This window comes from Dreissena polymorpha, chromosome 1 (assembly GCF_020536995.1).
Source record: "Dreissena polymorpha isolate Duluth1 chromosome 1, UMN_Dpol_1.0, whole genome shotgun sequence".
NCBI classification, from domain to species: domain Eukaryota; kingdom Metazoa; phylum Mollusca; class Bivalvia; order Myida; family Dreissenidae; genus Dreissena; species Dreissena polymorpha.
Window position 1 is genome coordinate 77,211,303 of NC_068355.1, and position 19,631 is coordinate 77,230,933.

Below are 19,631 nucleotides of genomic sequence, written 5' to 3' on the forward strand. Positions count from 1 at the left end.
TGGATAGTAGATGCATCTTTGACTCTAAGATGGACAGTAGATGCATCCTTGACTATCAGATGGATAGTAGATGCATCCTTGACTCTAAGATGGACAGTAGATGCATCCTTGACTATCAGATGGATAGTAGATGCATCTTTGACTCTAAGATGGACAGTAGATGCATCCTTGACTATCAGATGGACAGTAGATGCATCCTTGACTCTAAGATGGACAGTAGATGCATCCTTGACTATCAGATGGACAGTAGATGCATCCTTGACTCTAAGATGGACAGTAGATGCATCCTTGACTATCAGATGGACAGTAGATGCATCCTTGACTATCAGATGGATAGTAGATGCATCTTTGACTCTAAGATGGACAATTGATGCATCCTTGACTATCAGATGGACAGTAGATGCATCCTTGACTATCAGATGGACAGTAGATGCATCCTTGACTATCAGATGGATAGTAGATGCATCCTTGACTATCAGATGGACAGTAGATGCATCCTTGACTATCAGATGGACAGTAGATGCATCTTTGACTATCAGATGGACAGTAGATGCATCCTTGACTATCAGATGGATAGTAGATGCATCCTTGACTATCAGATGGACAGTAGATGCATCCTTGACTATCAGATGGATAGTAGATGCATCTTTGACTCTAAGATGGACAGTAGATGCATCCTTGACTATCAGATGGATAGTAGATGCATCTTTGACTCTAAGATGGACAGTAGATGCATCCTTGACTATCAGATGGACAGTAGATGCATCCTTGACTATCAGATGGATAGTAGATGCATCTTTGACTATCAGATGGACAGTAGATTCATCCTTGACTCTCAGATGGATAGTAGATGCATCTTTGACTCTAAGATGGACAGTAGATGCATCCTTGACTATCAGATGGACAGTAGATTCATCCTTGACTATCAGATGGACAGTAGATGCATCCTTGACTCTCAGATGGATAGTAGATGCATCTTTGACTCTAAGATGGACAATTGATGCATCCTTGACTATCAGATGGACAGTAGATGCATCCTTGACTATCAGATGGATAGTTGATGCATCTTTGACTCTAAGATGGACAATTGATGCATCCTTGACTATCAGATGGATAGTAGATGCATCTTTGACTCTAAGATGGACAGTAGATGCATCCTTGACTATCAGATGGACAGTAGATGCATCCTTGACTATCAGATGGATAGTAGATGCATCTTTGACTCTAAGATGGACAGTAGATGCATCCTTGACTATCAGATGGACAGTAGATGCATCCTTGACTATCAGATGGACAGTTGATGCATCCTTGACTCTCAGATGGATAGTAGATGCATCCTTGACTCTAAGATGGACAGTAGATGCATCCTTGACTATCAGATGGATAGTAGATGCATCTTTGACTCTAAGATGGACAATTGATGCATCCTTGACTATCAGATGGACAGTAGATGCATCCTTGACTATCAGATGGATAGTAGATGCATCTTTGACTCTAAGATGGACAGTAGATGCATCCTTGACTATCAGATGGACAGTAGATGCATCCTTGACTATCAGATGGACAGTAGATGCATCTTTGACTCTAAGATGGACAATTGATGCATCCTTGACTATCAGATGGACAGTAGATGCATCCTTGACTATCAGATGGATAGTAGATGCATCTTTGACTCTAAGATGGACAATTGATGCATCCTTGACTATCAGATGGACAGTAGATGCATCCTTGACTATCAGATGGATAGTAGATGCATCTTTGACTCTAAGATGGACAATTGATGCATCCTTGACTATCAGATGGATAGTAGATGCATCCTTGACTATCAGATGGACAGTAGATGCATCTTTGACTCTAAGATGGACAGTAGATGCATCCTTGACTATCAGATGGATAGTAGATGCATCTTTGACTCTAAGATGGACAGTAGATGCATCCTTGACTATCAGATGGACAGTAGATGCATCCTTGACTCTAAGATGGACAGTAGATGCATCCTTGACTCTAAGATGGACAGTAGATGCATCCTTGACTATCAGATGGATAGTAGATGCATCTTTGACTCTAAGATGGACAATTGATGCATCATTATCTCACAGATACATATTTATCCGAACATTGTTTTGAAGCATTATGCATTTTAAGGACAACTATGCATACTTTGTAATTTATGAATTGAAACAAACAGAAAAACTTTTGAAGCTTCCCCAAATGTTATAACAAGTAAGAAATATCTTATACATGATTATTCACAAAATGCTCTGCTGCTAATCATCATGACTATAAAACCCGTGTCTTAAACATGGTGTGGTGGAAAATTAGTTTTCCTTGATTGCAACATTTACTTTTAACTTTTATGTATGCACAGGTGAGCAATCTGTTAAATGACAAAAAGACAGTCATTTTACACGCTATTAAAGGGATCAACGGTGAAATAGTGATACAGAAATTCTTTTTATGTCACAATTTAATGATAATTGTTGGAGAGTCTCTATCATACGAAAATCTTGGCTTTTCCTTTTGGGAGGGACTAGATGTGCTGCCTGAGTGATCAAAGCGGATTTTCGAGATGTATTTCCGCTCAGTCAATGAACTTTGATTGTCAAGTTGCATGGGCTGTATTTCAGTGTGGAATCAATATGGTTGGGGAAGTGTACCAATTAAAAGCTGATTATTACCCCATACCCCAAGTACCACCCACATTCAGCCAGCTATATGGTGTGCAGATATGAAGTTTATTTGACAATTGTCAGTAGTAGGCCTAGCTAATTAGATCCACAGGTGTATAGATACAGTCTGACCTTTTCACAACCTGGTGCTGTTTTCCAATGATATTTTCTATTTAGGGCTTAAACAAATTAATGTGTAATCTCTTCTGTGATTTGTTTTCTGATGCAAAGGCTTTTTGAACTTAGTTGAAAGTGAAACAACATCTTTTATCGTGGAATATTTTAGCCAACTTGACAGTCTTAGAGTATAACATTCCGAAACTATGCATTTTACTGAGTTTTCTGATCTCTTTTGAATGATTTTTATCATGTATTTTGGCGCAAACAGACCAACCAACAGACCAACCAACGGACAGGGCAAAAACAATATGTCCCCCACTACTATTGTGGGGGACATAAAAATCCGGTTTTGACACAAAGGGGTGCACATTACACAGTGTACTTAACTAACACATGGCATTGCTGTTAAACGCGGATGCTGTTAAGCTGTAATGAATGTGTTGACTTTGTTTAGGTAGAATAGTAATGATTAGTGCTAATTGTTGTCAACTTTATTAACCATTGTCTGTTGTTTTTTGTTTTTTTCAAGAGTGTTGATGAATTGGCAATTGGCTTCGTTGTTTCAAACACTTGTTAACTGTTATCTGGTCCCACTTATCTGCTAATCATAACAATGAACTTGTCAATGGCATACAATAATAAGGGCCCATTACTATCACCTGATAACAAAAGCCTATTTAAATGGCATGTGACAAACAGGACTCCCAAGTGTCCTTCCTTTTGCCGATCACGATTTGGCGCAACCGCAAAACCTTGATTTATCGCGGACATGTATTACAAACAAATATTACAAACAAATTTGATATTGACTGACACATTTTCTTTTTATGTCCCCCACTATAGTAGTGGGGGACATATTGTTTTGCCCTGTCTGTTGGTTTGTTGGTCTGTCTGTTTGCGCCAACTTTAACATTTTACAATAACTTTTGCTATATTGAAGATAGCAACTTCATAATTGGCATGCATGTGTATCTCATAAAGCTGCACATTTTGAGTGGTGAAAGGTCAAGGTCAAGGTCATCCTTCAAGGTCAGAGGTCAAATATATGTGGCCAAAATTGCTCATTTTATGAATACTTTTGCAATATTGAAGATAGCAACTTGATAATTTAGCATGCATGTGTATCTCATGGAGTAGCACATTTTGAGTGGTGAAAGGTAAAGGTCAAGGTCAGAGGTCAAGTATATGTGGCCCAATTTGCTTATTTTATAAATACTTTTGCAATATTGAAGATAGCAACTTGATATTTGGCATGCATGTGCATCTCATGGAGCTGCACATTTTGAGTGGTGAAAGGTCAAGGTCATCCTTCAAGGTCAGAGGTCAAATATATGTGGCCCAAATCGCTTATTTTATGAATACTTTTGCAATATTGAAGATAGCAACTTGATATTTGGCATGCATGTGTATCTCATGGAGCTGCACATTTTGAGTGGTGAAAGGTCAAGGTCATCCTTCACAAGGTCAAGGTCATCCTACAAGGTCAAACATCATATAGGGGGACATTGTGTTTCACAAACACATCTTGTTCAAAATCAAAGATTGGTGAATTTAAGTGCTGACGGAATAGTCTTTTTTTTTAAATGACGAAATTTCGTGCTGACGAAAATTAATGGTTTCACAGTATTACAAAACCATTACTGAGGCAAGTCTTATTTCATTATGAAATGTTTGGTTATGACAGGAGAAGGAGCGCCAGAAGCGTTTGTTGTTGGAGCAGGAAGTGAGGAGGTCTGACAGAATCACTGCGAAGATGAGGGAAAAGATAGAACAGGTAACATTGGAAAACTTTTGTTCTTCAGGGGCGTTCCTAGGCATACGGCAGTACGCCCCGCACGTATAATTCAGTTTCAAACTTTAAAAAATGAAAACTCTTAAAATTTGAAAATGCAATAAAAAGTGAGGGCTAAGGGGTCTAGGGGTATAATTATGTAAACAAGCAAACAAGATGACCAAAAAAAATAACAGGGGGTACAAAACACAACACAGTCTTAACTCCAAACATACAAAGTAAAGTCTTTTCACTGATGAGGGGTAGTAATAACTGTGTAGACTTTACTTGTTTTACGACAGTGTTGTCGCCCTTCAATTTTTGGGGAACCAATATTCGGACACAGGTACCAGATTATGTTTAAATGATGCTCAAGACTCAACAAGCATGCTGTTGTTTCATTCAAAGAGTGTTTCTTTTACAGTTTAATTAAAAACTAATTCTATTTTCTGTTTACCAAATACCCAAAGTAAAATCAGTTTCAGCAGAAATAATGACAGCTTTAGTTTTTGGCGCCACATTGCACCAGGTTTGACGACTCGTCAAAACACATACACATGCCATGGGCGTGGCACTACATTTTTACAGAGTCGCAACAAATACACAAACATGGGAAAGGTTTCCATGGAAAACATGCTAAATCCTTTACTTTTTTATAGAGGAAAAAAATGAGGAATAAAATGCCAAATGTGGCTGAAAGATAACAACAAAATGTTCCTTCTGCAATTAAATCCAAAATTGTCTGGGGGAGGAAGCAAGAGTAAAAAATTTCCTCACATTCACATACCCATTCCCTCACAGTCATAGGCTTCTTGATTTAAAGCCTTGACACCCAAACTTAATAGGTTATGGTCAAACGTATATTTGCAGTTGGCAATGTTGATAGAAAATATTTATTTTTCTCAATTTTTTCAAGCTAAAATTTTAGGATAAACATTGCAAAGAAATTTCCAACATTTTCTAGGGGAGGACCCCATAATCCCGCCAGCAATAGAGTTGAACACCCTTGAACACCTATGCAACTATGGATCTATTCTCCCTCGCAATAAGACTTCTTGATTTTTAAGCATTGATACTTAAACTTATCAAATAAATTATGGTCAAAAGTATATTTGCTGTTGACAATGCTTAATGAAATATTTCCTTTTATCATTCTTTTTTATGTCCCCCACTATAGTAGTGGGGGACATATTGTTTTTGCCCTGTCTGTTGGTCTGTTGGTTGGTTGGTCTGTTGGTTGGTTTACGCCAACTTTAACATTTGCAATAACTTTTGCAATATTGAAGATAGGAACTTGATATTTGGCATGCATATGTATCTCATGGAGCTGCACATTTTGAGTGGTGAAAGGTCAAAGGTCAAATATATGGGTCAAAATCGCTCATTTAATGTACACTTTTGCAGTATTTTAATATTCAAGATAGCAACTTGGTATTTGGCATGCATGTGTATCTCATGGAGCTGCACAATTTGAGTGGTGAAAGGTCAAGGTCATCTTTCAAGGTCAGATGTCAAATATATGTGGCTAAAATCGCTCATTTTATGAGTACTTGTGCAATATTGAAGATAGCAACTGGATATTTGGCATGCATGTGTATCTCATGGAGCTGCACATTTTGAGTGGTGAAAGGTCAAGGTCATCCTTCAAGGTCAGAGGTAAAATATATTGTGGCCCAAATCGCTTATTTTATTAATACTTTTGCAATATTGAAGATAGCAACTTGATATTCGGCATGCATGTGTATCTCATGGAGCTGCACATTTTGAGTGGTGAAAGGTCAAGGTCATCCTTCAAGGTCAAATATATGGGTCAAAATTGCTCATGTAATGTCACTTCTGCAATATTGAAGATAGCAAGTTTATATTTGAAATGCATGTGTATCTCATGGAGCTGCACATTTTGAGTGGTTAAGGGTCAAGGTCAAGGTCATCCTACAAGGTCAAACGTCATATAGGGGGACATTGTGTTTCACAAACACATCTTGTTAAGCAAGAAATTGATTAATAAAATTGCCAAAACGTGGCTGAAAGATAACACCAAAACGCACCATCTGCAATGAATTTTCCAAAATTGTCTTTGGGGAGACACCCCAAGCTTGATTGTGCGTATAGCTGAAATAGCCTCAGGAACGCCCCTTTTCTTTGAACCTTTCTTATTCGTTTGGATATAGCTGCTTTCTGGAAAAGAAAGCAGTGACTCTTAGCAGTATTTGCATGAGAAACAAACAATACGACTATGTGTTTGAAAGAAACAAAGTCTGTTTAATGTTGTTTAATGGTCCTAAAAAACAATTTGTTGTTCTCGTACAAAGGAATTAAATCGCAAGTGTGTAACTTGGTATTTGTCATGCATTAGAATGACAAAGTGTTGTAATTTCAAATTGTCAAAATAATATAGATAATCCAAACATAATTTCAATTCTGACCTATGTTTTTTATTATATAGATAGTGCTAACATAATTTCGATTATGATATGGTTTTTTTTTTTCAGAAGTGTTATTTAAATTAGAAATATATTTAACCATGCTGTACTGGGTGCGGAGCATCTTTCTGCATTGTTTGCAAGTAGTTTTACTAGGCTTACTATTTACTTTGTCTAAAAGAATATCTGTTAATCAGGGCTATAGATAACAAGCGTATTTGCGTTATTATGCAATTAAAATAACCTAAAACGTAATTTAAATTCAAAATAAAGCGTACAAAAGCGCAAATACAAATTTAATAACGTAATACCTGTAGAAAGCCTTGCAACACAAAATGCAATTCTTACAAACACCGGTCGCATTTTTTAAACTGGTAATTTTTCTGTGCAAAAATGTACCGGATAGTTTATATGCCGTCCTATGAAGAAAAGAAGGCAGTCTTTCCAGCGGTTATCAATCTTTGGTGTATTCTTGTAATTATTCGTAGACCCGTCCGATTTCTACTTTCATTTTCAAGGTATACAACTCAAAATGACCTGGAAACGGGTTGCATCGCTTTGAACAGCCATAACTTCATCAATTGTGCAGCGATTTTCATGAACTCGGTCTTATTCAATGCAAAAATGAATGAACTTTGATAAAAAAATTCAGTAATTGTTTGTTGTTATGTACAGGTACCTTTTGGAATTCCATTTGTAAAATTAATATAGTAACCTTTGTAGATTTTTATTATATCATATATGTCATTCCCTTAATAACCCAATTGAGTTAAATACCGGGTTTGAAAAACCCTATTAAGCTCAAAAGTAGGGGGTAAAAATTTTGCTAAAACTCTTATTGAATTTACAAAAACCCTATTGTTGTCAAAATCAGGGGGTGAATTACCCAATACACCCCAAAAGTTATCTATAGCCCTGGTTAATGTCTGTTAGAGTCATGTCAGAATAGTCATTCAATGAACGATATATATGTGACATGGAAAGAGAATCTCTGTTGACATATAAATTAGAAATGGCATGTTTGTTCTAAAGTTGTTTTTATGGCAATGTAAAGTACCATGGTTGTCCCCCCTGTTTCAGGAGCGTATCCTAGCGGAGGCCATGATTGAGGAAGAGAAGGCACGGATCAAGGTTGAAGAGGAGCGCCGCCTCAAGGAGGAGCAGCTGAAGTTGGAGGAGGAAAATAAGCAGAGAGAGGAGAGGAGGAAAGCCAGGGAAGGTAAGGAGTGAAGTTTGAGGGAGAAAACAAACAGGGAGGAGAGCAGGAAAGCCAGGGTAGGTAAGGAGTGAAGTTTGAGGGAGAGAACAAACAAGGAGGAGAGGAGGAAAGCCAGGGAAGGTAAGGAGTGAAGTTTGAGGGAGAGAACAAACAGGGAGGAGAGGAGGAAAGCCAGGGAAGGTAAGGAGTGAAGTTTGAGGGAGAGAACAAACAGGGAGGAGAGGAGGAAAGCCAGGGAAGGTAAGGAGTGAAGTTTGAGGGAGAGAACAAACAGGGAGGAGAGGAGGAAAGCCAGGGAAGGTATGGAGTGAAGTTTGAGGGAGAGAACAAACAGGGAGGAGAGGAGGAAAGCCAGGGAAGGTATGGAGTGAAGTTTTAGGGAGAGAACAAACAGGGAGGAGAGGAGGAAAGCCAGGGAAGGTATGGAGTGAAGTTTGAGGGAGAGAACAAACAGGGAGGAGAGGAGGAAAGCCAGGGCAGGTAAGGAGTGAAGTTTTAGGGAGAGAACAAACAGGGAGGAGAGGAGGAAAGCCAGGGAAGGTAAGGAGTGAAGTTTGAGGGAGAGAACAAACAGGGAGGAGAGGAGGAAAGCCAGGGAAGGTAAGGAGTGAAGTTTGAGGGAGAGAACAAACAGGGAGGAGAGGAGGAAAGCCAGGAAAGATAAAGAGTGAAGTTTGAGGGAGAGAACAAACACTGAAACAGGGATGAGAGGAGGAAAGTGAGGTAAGGAATTTAAGTTTGAGGGAGATAATACACAGAGATAGGAGAGAAGGAGAGCCAGGGAGGTTAAGGACTGACGTTGGAGGAGGAGCATTAGCAGAGAGAGGAGAAGAGGAATGCCATGAAGGGTAAGGACTGAATTTTAAGGAAGAGCATAAGCTGAGAGAGGAGGAAAGCCTGGTAGGGTAAGGACTGAAGTTTGAAGGAGAGAACACCCAGAGGGAGGATAGGAGGATTGCCACTGAGGGAAGGACTGATTTTGAGGAGGAGAATAAGCAGAGAGAGGAGAGGGGGAAAGTTTGGGAAGGTAAGGAGTGAAGTTGTAGGAGTAGAATAAGCAGGGAGATGAGAGTATGAAAGTCAAGGAAGTGAGGACTTAAGTTGGAGGAGAATAAGCTGAGAGAGAAGAGGAGGAAAACCAAGGAATATAAGGAATTGCACAGGGTGCTTTTTATTCTCCAAACATTGAGGGTGTGGTTTGGAATAAAACAAAAAGTGATGTTGTGGAATGGGATACAAACTGAAGATCGAACATTTCTGCTGTGGTATGGGATACCAAAAGTGAAAATTTCAAATGCTAAACTTGATTAATAGATACAAAAAAATTGATGATAAAGTATGGGATACAAAAAATGATTATGTGGTAAAGAGAATAAAAAATGATGTTGTTGTATGGGATTCAAAGATTGATGATTGACTATGGGATTCAAATTGAATTGCCAAAGTTGTGAGTCATATCTCATTGATCATCGAATTGTGGAGGGTCTATTCAATGGGAGCCTCATAATAAAATAAAATATCTTTATGTTCAAATGAGAACATTCTTATCATTTATTCATTGCCTCTACATGATTTACAACAGTTTATGTAATAACATTCTGTCTCCTGCGAAATCTGTAACTCCTACATGTTGACATGCCTCCCACAGAGCGAGCCAAGCGCCTGTCCATGCGTGAGGAGCGGGCCAGGCTGGTTGCAGAGGGCAAGGAGATCCCTCCAGAGCTCATCTACACCGGCACACAGAAGTACAAGGATGACGAGGACTCTGATGATAGCAGGTTGGTCATCAACACAGTTGGATGCTTTTATATGAGCCTCATTCTGGGAAAATGGGGCTTAATGCGTGTGCTTTAAGTGTTGTCCACACAGGCTAATCTCAAGGCAGTCAATTGTTTGTGCAAGTTTGCTCCAGTGTGTGATCATTTGAGAATGAGTATTGTTATAGCTTCCTCTGCACTACGGAAATTGTCATCTGGTATAGATTTTTTCCCAGTATTTTATGTATTGTTTTCTAATTGTGCAGACATGAACGATAACTGACAAAAAAAATTATTGATTCTTTCTGAAAATTTACAGGTCAAAGAAACCATGCAAATGTTTGCCATCTTGAAATATTGTATTTGATTGATTAGCAAAGTAAAGCACTGCAATAGCATATTGTAAAGCATTATGTTATTAAAATTACATATTGATAACTTATTCACAAGGATTTTTTTGTTTTCTGAAATCAAACAATATACACATTCCTCACATGTGAAAGCACGTACATTTTGTCAGACTGTCATTTTAGGACACAGAATTATTTTGTTGAAATGAATTTTTTTATTTATAGACGTTATTTATATAAACAATTATAGGATGATATAGTGGATATTTGTTGGATTTGGTGGATTATCGATTTTAATTCACAAGTGATCATAGAAAATAATAGAGTGGCGCAGCCACGAGTGAAAATATTTATTTTATATGATCACGAGTGAATTAAAATCGATAATCCACCGAACCCAACAAATTTTCTTTTTATTTTATGCTGTTTTTCACAGTTTATATACATTGTTAAAGAGTTTAACCAAAGAATTTTGTTAAGAAAATGTCATTTCGTCAAAAAAATGACGTCATTTAACATAAACAGTGAAAATTATCGATAATTTTCACTGATAATTTTCATTGTTTGAAACAGTGAAATTATCAGTTTTAATTCACTGATATTTCTCTATAAACCACCGAAAAGCATAAAATAAAAATACACATGTGGTGTTACAGATGGTCTGGTTATTGTCTCCTTCTGGTTTCACCGGAGGGGACTTATGGTATCGCTGTCAGTGTCCGTCTGTCCCTCAGTCCGTCAGTCTGTCACACTTTTCTGGATCCTGTGATAACTTTAAAAGTTCTTCTTATCTTTTCATGAAACTTGAAACATGGACAGATGGCAATATGGAGATTATGCACGTCATTTCATTTTGTTCCTACGTCAAGAATTCTGGTTTCTATGGCAACAAATAGACTAGAAATACTTTTGAAAATGGTGAATCCTGCACACTTTTCTGGATCCTGCGATAACTTTAAAAATTCTTCATAATTTTTAATGAAACTTGAAACATGAATAGATGGCAATAATGATATTATGCATGTCAATTCATTTTCTTCCTATGTAAAAATTCTGGTTGCTATGGCAACAAATAAAAAAATAAATAAATAAAAATTCTGACAATGGTGGAGCCGGTAGGGGACATATATTGCTTGGCAATAGTCTTGTTAATACTTAAATGTATTCCCCAGAAATTCAAACTAGAAGGGCTACATAAGTACTAAAAATTAGGGCTGGGGAGGGGACCTGCCGCCTCAGAACCTTGCCTAATTGAATTTGACACCCTGTATTCAGGCAAGACATTTAACGCCTTAACTGGATTTTTGCTAAGAAGAGACTTAATTTGGGAAATACAATAAAAGGGGAAAGTTAAGTCCCTTATAAGCCTTCTACAGACTATGCAGAATCTTTTTATGTCCCCCACCACTATAGTAGGGGACATATTGTTTTTGCCCTGTCTGTTGCTCTGTCTGTCTGTTTGCGCCAACTTTAACATTTGCAATAACTTTTGCTATATTGAAGATAGCAACTTCATATTTGGCATGCATGTGTATCTCATGGAGCTGCACATTTTGAGTGGTGAAAGGTCAAGGTCATCCTTTAAGGTCAAAGGTCAAAAAAACTAAATCAAAGCGGCGCAGAAGGGGACATAGTGTTTCTGACAAACACATTTCTTGTTTTAGAAAACAGTTGAACCTTCCCTGTGGTAAACTAGTGACCTGACCTGAACTTGTTTACCAACTTAGTCCCAGATCAGGGTTTGTTTTTATGCCCCCAGTAGGGTGGCATATAGCAGTTGAACTGTCCGTCCGTCCGAAAACTTTAACATTAGCCATAACTCTTGCAATATTGAAAGATAGCAACGTGATATTTGACATGCATGTGTATCTCATGGAGCTGCACATTTTGAGTGGTGAAAGGTCAAGGTCATCCTTCAAGGTAAAAGGTATTAAAAAAAATCCAAGGGAAGTAATAAGCTTTAAAGGGAGATAATTTCTATTTATCATTTGGCAGGTACAGATCATTTTTACAAGGGATGTAATAATTTGTATGCCCCCGGATCGATAGATCAGGGGTATATTGTTTTTGTCCTGTCTGTCATTCTGTCCCAAACTTTGACCTTGGTTATAGTTTGATAACTTTTGCAATATTGAAGATAGCAACTTGATATTTACCATGCATGTGTATCTCATGGAGCTGCTCATTTTGAGTGGTGAAAAGTCAAGGTCATCCTTTAAGGTCATTGTATTTTTCTTTCCTAAAACTTTAACCTTCGTTTAAGTTTTATCATAACTTTTTTAATATTGAACAGATCAACTTCATATTTGGCATGCATGTGTATCTCGTGAAACTGCTCATTTTAAGTGGTCAAAGGTCAAGGTCAAAGGTAAAAAAACAAAACATTTCTCCATTCAATCTCTTACTTACTTCTCGTTGAGCTGCACATTTTGAGTGGTGAAAGGTCAAGGTCAACCTTAAAGGTCAAAGGTCAAATGTATGGCTTTAAAGCGGCACAGAACGGTGCATTGTGTTTCTGACCAACACATCTCTTGTTAAAGGGATATAATCAAAAACAAAAATAAAAAATAAAAGTGGCGCAGTAGGGGGCATTGTGTTTCTGACAAACACATCTATTGTTTTATACTGCAAATCCATTTCTATTTGGATATATTTCAGAAAATGTGTAATACTACACTAGCCTTGCATGTAGTGACTGATGTTGTTGGAAGAAGAAATTCACTGGACTGATAAAACTTTATTATCTAATGCTTTGATATTTATTTACATCTTAACATGAATATATAGATTTTAATCTGGTTTGCAAATCTCATATACTCAAGCAGTTTTAAATGTTATCATCAATTTTAGGTTAAAATGTTGCAAAAAATAGCCTTCATTTGAAAAGAAGATCCTTCTACTTCTTTTTATAATAAATCCTAGGGTTTAATGGCATTCATAATTGTATTTGTGGAATAACATTATAATTCCTTTCTTCATGTGTTTCAGAACGGATTTGAAAGATGACGAAGATTATGAAGCTCTGATGAAAGGTAATACTAAGATATTCTGCTCTCTTTAAAAATAAGCAAAACCTGAATTAATCTCACTTTTATATGGTCAAATATTTAACAATATTCTTTTTCCCTAACATTAAAATAATAGGGATTACTAAAAAAAACAATTAACCCTTTCCCACTCAGAAGCAAAGTGAAAATGGCTATGAGCAAACAGCATAAACCCAGAACAGGCTGCGAATAACTCAGCAGTCTGTTAAGGTTTTATGCTGTTTGCTGCTGATCAATATCTAAGGGTTGGAAATTAAGCCTTTAAAATTTGAATCTAGCAAGAAAGGTCTTTAATTACATTTAAATTTTTAAGGGACTTCAAAGGCGTGAAAATACTTGTCTTAGTGGTAAAAGTTTTAAAGCTGATATAGTTAAAAATGGGTAATGGATTAGGCCTCCTAATCAATACTAATGTTTGTTTCAGACACCTTTCTTGCATAATGCTAGTTCTACCCAGAAAGCATGCATCAACATGTCTTATTTTATGCCTTTGGCTTTTGACAAGATCTCATAAGCATAATGTCTTAAAAACTTAATCTTATAATGTCTTAAAAACTAATTTGCCATTTTCGGCCCATATGAGCTGCACTCCTGGAAAATGGGTCAAAATATATGTGCACAGTGTCATCTCAGAATAGCCTGTGCAGTGTGCATTGGCAAATCAAAAATGACACTTTACTCATAGACTGGATTTTTATTTAAAAGAGAATGCCTTTAACCCTTTCAGTGAGGGAACCGAATTTTGAAGGCCTTTGCAAACAGTTTGGATCCAGATGAGACGCCACAGAATGTGGCGTCTCATCAGGATCCAAACTGTTTGCTATTCTGATAATATTCTTTGAACAAAATCGAAGAAAATGCTGTTTTTAGAAATTCAGCAGATGACATTTTAGCCGACAACAAATTTCCCAGCATGCAAAGGGTTAAACGAAAAATTCTGTACAACTTTTACTTGAAAGTGTTTGCCCTGATTAGTCTCTGCAGGCTTCATAGGCTAATCTTGGAATTAACTTCACACCAATGCAAGAAGCCCTGTTTTCCCAGATTGGAGCCCATAAACTTGATATTTTGTGTGACTTTCAGTGGTGAATGCTATGAAGTATCACAAGGACTGCTGGCCGTTCCTGGAGCCAGTCACTGACGAGGTGGCCCCTGGATACAGCGATGTCATTAAGGTCAGCTTTTATCAGTATTGCTAGGTCACAACTGATGAAGTATCTCTATTGATTATTGAGTCCGATTTTTAAACTGGCAGGATTAAACTCACCAATGGTTGTAAAACATTTCCACCATATTCTTGTGGACTTGAGTTCGTATTTTGTGGTAAGTACGTTGGTTATGGTGTCAAGTTGATTTGTATTCATTGTTTTAATTAATGAAATGTAAAGATCAAACTGACCAAATTGATAAACAAACTTCAGTTTGATGACATTGGAACCTACAACATTGGAAGCATTATCAGCAATGACCTCAGAATGTTCTATTTCTTCTTGATATAACTTGTGTGTCTTTTTTTAGTATTCAAAGTGGCAAGTTTCACCATCTTTCTGTTTTAATTTTAGCGCCCTATGGACTTGTCCAGAATCGAGTCAAAGGTTGAGAGCCGTGAGTACAAGTGTACTCAGCACTTCCTGTCAGATTTCCGCCTCATGTTCAACAATTGCAAGCGGTTCAATGGCGCCGAAAGTGGTAAGATAATCATAATAATGTTAGTTATATTTCCACTCCTTTATTTTGATCACACTTAACATTAAACTTGCATTTGATTGGAAGCTTTTGTACAATACATTTCTGCATTAGCATAGTGATGATATTTTTATTCTGTGTTTTGACAAAACTCCATGTTATCTTAGATTAAATTTTTTTTTAATATTATCCTGTAATTCTTAATGTTCATTTTAATAATTGATTGCAGGGGTGGTGAAATCAAATGTCCGAGTTGCCTGAGTCGTACATTTGCATGTCTGGGCAACTGATTTTTTTCAATTAGGTTGTCCGTGGACATCAAGTTTTTTTAAAGTCGCGTCCAGGTATACAAAAATACATTGTATTAAAGCTGTAATTAAGTTTTACAAAACCGGATGTTGACACGCGATTACATTGTAAGTTCTATTTGCGGAGCAATCAAGCTAAAATACATGCACTTTCCTGCGCAGTGATCTCCCTTATTCTATAAGAGACCAGGAGCATGCCGCATTTTCAACATTCGGCCCGACTGTTAGACAGTGTACAGACTGGTTTCTTTATTTTTACAATCAGACGGAAATAAAAAGTATCAATCTAAGATAATCAAAACACGGTCTACCTTGTTATTTAAGACCAGAGCTCCAGATAAGGGTCGTATTTTTTGTAATTACGAATTATTTTCAAGTCCGTTACGTATTTATTTTAAAATCGTGTCGTACCGTTAAGAATAACAAAAAAACGAATATTATTTTTACATTGGTTTGTATCAATTTTTATTGAGTTCTTTTCGCGTATTAAAGATCTTTCAGTGCTTATAAAGAATGGTTATCGGGTTTGTTTAACAAAGCGCATTTTTGGCCAATAAAAGCGGCGTGTACAGTCTATCTGTCAAAAAACAATGGCGGCGCCCAGAGAGCGTCCTAAAAATCTGCAAAGCGTGCAAAAACACGCTTTTAACATAGCGTACGCAAAGTGAGCCGAAGTTGAATGTTAAGAAAGACATTATAGAAAAGATCTTATACGATGTTGTATGTTCAGTTTCCCACACAGTCGGAAAAGCTATTTAAAAAAAACGCGACAAGACGGGTCCAAACTTAAACAAAAAAACATTGAACGAGTGGAAGAATCAATTCCCTTGGCTAATCGTTGAAAAGATTGAAGGGGAGACCCGTTGTAATTATGAAATATGTAAAAATTCATCGCAGGCATGCAATCTAAGCACAGTTTGACATATGAAGGTATTTGAAAAATATAATTGCATAATACTGAATAGACACTGTTGAAATCGTATAAATACAGTTGATGGTATGTTTATCTTGATTTTTTTGCATGAAAATAACCATTATTATTTATTTTTAGGTCATTTAGAAAAGTTAAAAATTATTTTCCGAAACTTAGTAGTAACGTAAAGAATGAAATTTCAGAGTTAAGAATTATTTTTGAAAATCTGGTAGTAACGTTAAGAATTTCACAAATCCTTATCTGGAGCTTTAATGGTATAAAAGATGAAACTTTTTTTTTAATCTTCAACAACAAAGCAGAAACCCGAAGCTTTGAGCAGCCCACCTCCCAAAAAACTAAGAAAGATTATGATAAAAATATGATCTAAGTAAACGCACCAGAACTTTTCAAGAAACTTGGCTAACAGATTTTCAATGGTTACCAGTTTATATAATCAAATTGCTACCAGTAGCGGAGCCTCAGTCTGATAAGGTCCACATATTGGACTAGTTTAATTTGTTAAGATTACAATGTACTTATGTTCAGCACATGTTTTTTAGCTCACCTGAGCGATAGCTCGGGGTGAGCTATTGTGATCACTCAGCGTCCGTCCGTCCGTCTGTCTGTCTGTAAACAATTTGTAAACATCTTCTTCTACTAAACCATTAAGCCAATTTCAACTAAATTTCATGTGGAGCATCCCTAGGTCATGGGACAAAAGAATTGTTAAAAAAAATTTGATCACATAACCAAGATGGCCGCCATGACCATATATGGTAAAAACCTTTAAAAATCTTCTTGTCAGAAACCGCTCATCAGATTTTCAAAAAATTTGGCAGGGATGACCTTTAAAGGCTCCCCTGAAAAAGTTGTTCAAAGAAATTTGATTCGTCAAAAAACATGGCCGCAGGAGCACGTTGAACTTTGCATGTTTATTCGTTTTTGCCTATTTTGTGAAAACTTTCAAAAATCTTCCACATTTTTTGTCCGATCCTTTCCAAATTTGCACAGTGTCTTTATATCAATGAGGACACGAACCCTACAAAAAAATGAGCATTATTGGTCCATGAAGTACAGAATTACCTCCCCTTGAATTGAGAAAATGGTGTTTATGCAATGAAGTCCAAATTTTTCATCCAATTCTTTCCAAACTTGTAAGGATTTAGCATGGTTCAAACAAGGGAAACAACTACGGTTTATGCATGTTCTTTTTATTACAGATTTGCCTCCCTTTAATTCATTCAAAATCTCATTTTACAGCAGAGATTCCAAATCTGACCTGTAAATGAGCCCCATATTTACTGCCAGTGCTAGGTTACCTTTTCCCATTTGATCATTCTTAAGTATTGGTCTTGTAATGCTGCTACTGCTTCTGCTACTGCTACTGCTGCTACTACTACTACTACTACTACTACTACTACTACTACTACTACTACTACTACTACTACTACTACTACTACTACTACTACTACTACTACTACTACTACTTACTACTACTACTACTACTACTACTACTACTACTACTACTACTACTACTACTACTACTACTACTACTACTACTACTACTACAACTACTATAACTACTACTACTCATGAAGTGACACGGTGAGCTTATGTGATCGTGTGATGTCCGGCGTCTGTTGTGCGTGCCCGCGTGTGTCCGTGCGTCCGTCTGTCAACAATTTGTTTGTGTAGACAGTAGTGGTCACAGTTTGCATCCAATCTTGATGAAATTTGGTCAAAATGTTTATCTTGATGAAATCCGGTTTGGGATTGTATTTGGGTCATCTGGGGTCAAAAACAAGGTCACTAGGTCAAATAATAGAACAACCTTCTGTAGACAATAGAGGTCACAGTTTTCATCCAATCTTTATGAAATTTGGTCAGAAGGTTTATCTTGATGAAATCTGGGTTTGGATTTTATTTGGGTCATCTGGGGTCAAAAACTAGGTCACTAGGTCAAATAATAGAAAAACCTTGTGTAGACATTAGAGATCACAGTTTTCATCCAATCTTTATGAAATTTGGTCAGAATTCTTGATGAAATCTGGGTGGGATTGTATTTGGGTCATCTGGGGTAAAAATCTAGGTCAAATAAATAGAAAAACCTTGTGTTGACAATAGAGGTCACAGTTTTCATCCAATATTTATGAACTGTGGTCAGAATGTTTATCTTGATGAAATCTGGATTGGGATTGTATTTGGGTCATCTAGAGTCAGGAACTAGGTCACTAGGTCAAATCATAGAAAAACATTGTGTAGACAATAGAGGTCATAGTTTTCATCTGATCTTAATGAGTCAGGTGAGCGATTCAGGGCCATCATGGCACTCTTGTATAACACTAGATTCGCAAGATTTAAAGTTTGAGAAAGTCTTTATATTTTTTATAATATACTGCTATAATGAATGTACCATTGCAATACAATTATAAACGAAACAAGCCAATCATACTCATTTTGATATATTTCACATTATTTAACATTAATCAATAAATGCGTTTATAATTTATATAAACATTAACGGACAAGTGTAGTTCAGCAACGGACAAGTTAAATTTCCTAAATGGTTGTCCGTGGACAAGTATAGTTTTTTGAGATTTCGCCACCCCTGGATTGGATATCAATTTTGATTTTTAGCTGTACTGGCCAGAGGCCAGCAGGGCTTATGTCATGGTCCTGTGTCCGTCGTGCGTGCGTCCCTGTGTGTGTCAGTGCGTTAACTTTTTCTTTAAACATCTTCTTCTCCTAAACTACTGGTCCAATTCTGATGAAATTCCTCAGGAATGTTCCTGGGGTGAACCTCTTTCAAATTTGTTCAAACTATGCCCCTGGGGTCAAATTTGACCCTGTCCCCGGGGTCAAAAAAATGAAAATTTGCTTATATAAGGCCTATTTTGTGAAAACTTAAAAAAAAAATCTCGTCCATAACCATTGGGCCTAGGGCTACCAAATTGTGTATGTAGTGACATCTTATAGTCCTCTACAAAGTTTTTTCAAATGTTACCCCTGGGGTCAAATTTGACCCTGCCCTGGGGGGTCAGACAATTGAAAATTTGCTTATATAAGGCCTATTTTGTGAAAACTTTAAAAATCCTCTCGTTCATAACCATTGGGCTTAGGGCTACCAAATGTGGTATGTAGTGACATCTTATAGTCCTCTACCAAGTTTCTTCAAATTATGCCCCTGGGGTCAAATTTGACGCTGCCCGGGGGGGGGGGGGGGTAAAAGAATTGAAAATTTGCTTATATTGGGCCTATTTTGTGCAAACTTTAAAAATCTCTTGTACATAACCGTATGGCATAGGGCTTCCAAATTTTGTATGTAATGACTTCTAATAGTCCTCTACCAAGTTTGTTGAAATTAAGCC

General features: G+C 37.1%; 2 protein-coding genes across 11 annotated transcripts in view; one reads left to right on the forward strand and one right to left on the reverse strand.

The window, feature by feature from the left end:
• The window catches only part of LOC127836674 (ras-related GTP-binding protein A), a 378,726-nt gene that overhangs the window by 251,193 nt on the left and 107,902 nt on the right, over nucleotides 1–19,631 (reverse strand). The window lies entirely within an intron of this gene.
• Nucleotides 1–19,631, forward strand: part of LOC127836334 (uncharacterized) — a 493,739-nt gene that overhangs the window by 48,972 nt on the left and 425,136 nt on the right. For all 10 annotated transcript variants that reach the window (XR_008028727.1, XR_008028716.1, XR_008028731.1 and 7 more), the window contains exons 12-17: nucleotides 4,474–4,563; nucleotides 8,064–8,202; nucleotides 9,851–9,980; nucleotides 13,298–13,341; nucleotides 14,440–14,531; nucleotides 14,919–15,045. Coding sequence is in view for 2 of the 10 variants with exons in the window: in XM_052362957.1 (XP_052218917.1) it covers nucleotides 4,474–4,563; nucleotides 8,064–8,202; nucleotides 9,851–9,980; nucleotides 13,298–13,341; nucleotides 14,440–14,531; nucleotides 14,919–15,045 (622 nt within the window). In the remaining 8 variants the exon portion in view is untranslated. The remainder of the gene's footprint in view (nucleotides 1–4,473; nucleotides 4,564–8,063; nucleotides 8,203–9,850; nucleotides 9,981–13,297; nucleotides 13,342–14,439; nucleotides 14,532–14,918; nucleotides 15,046–19,631) is intronic.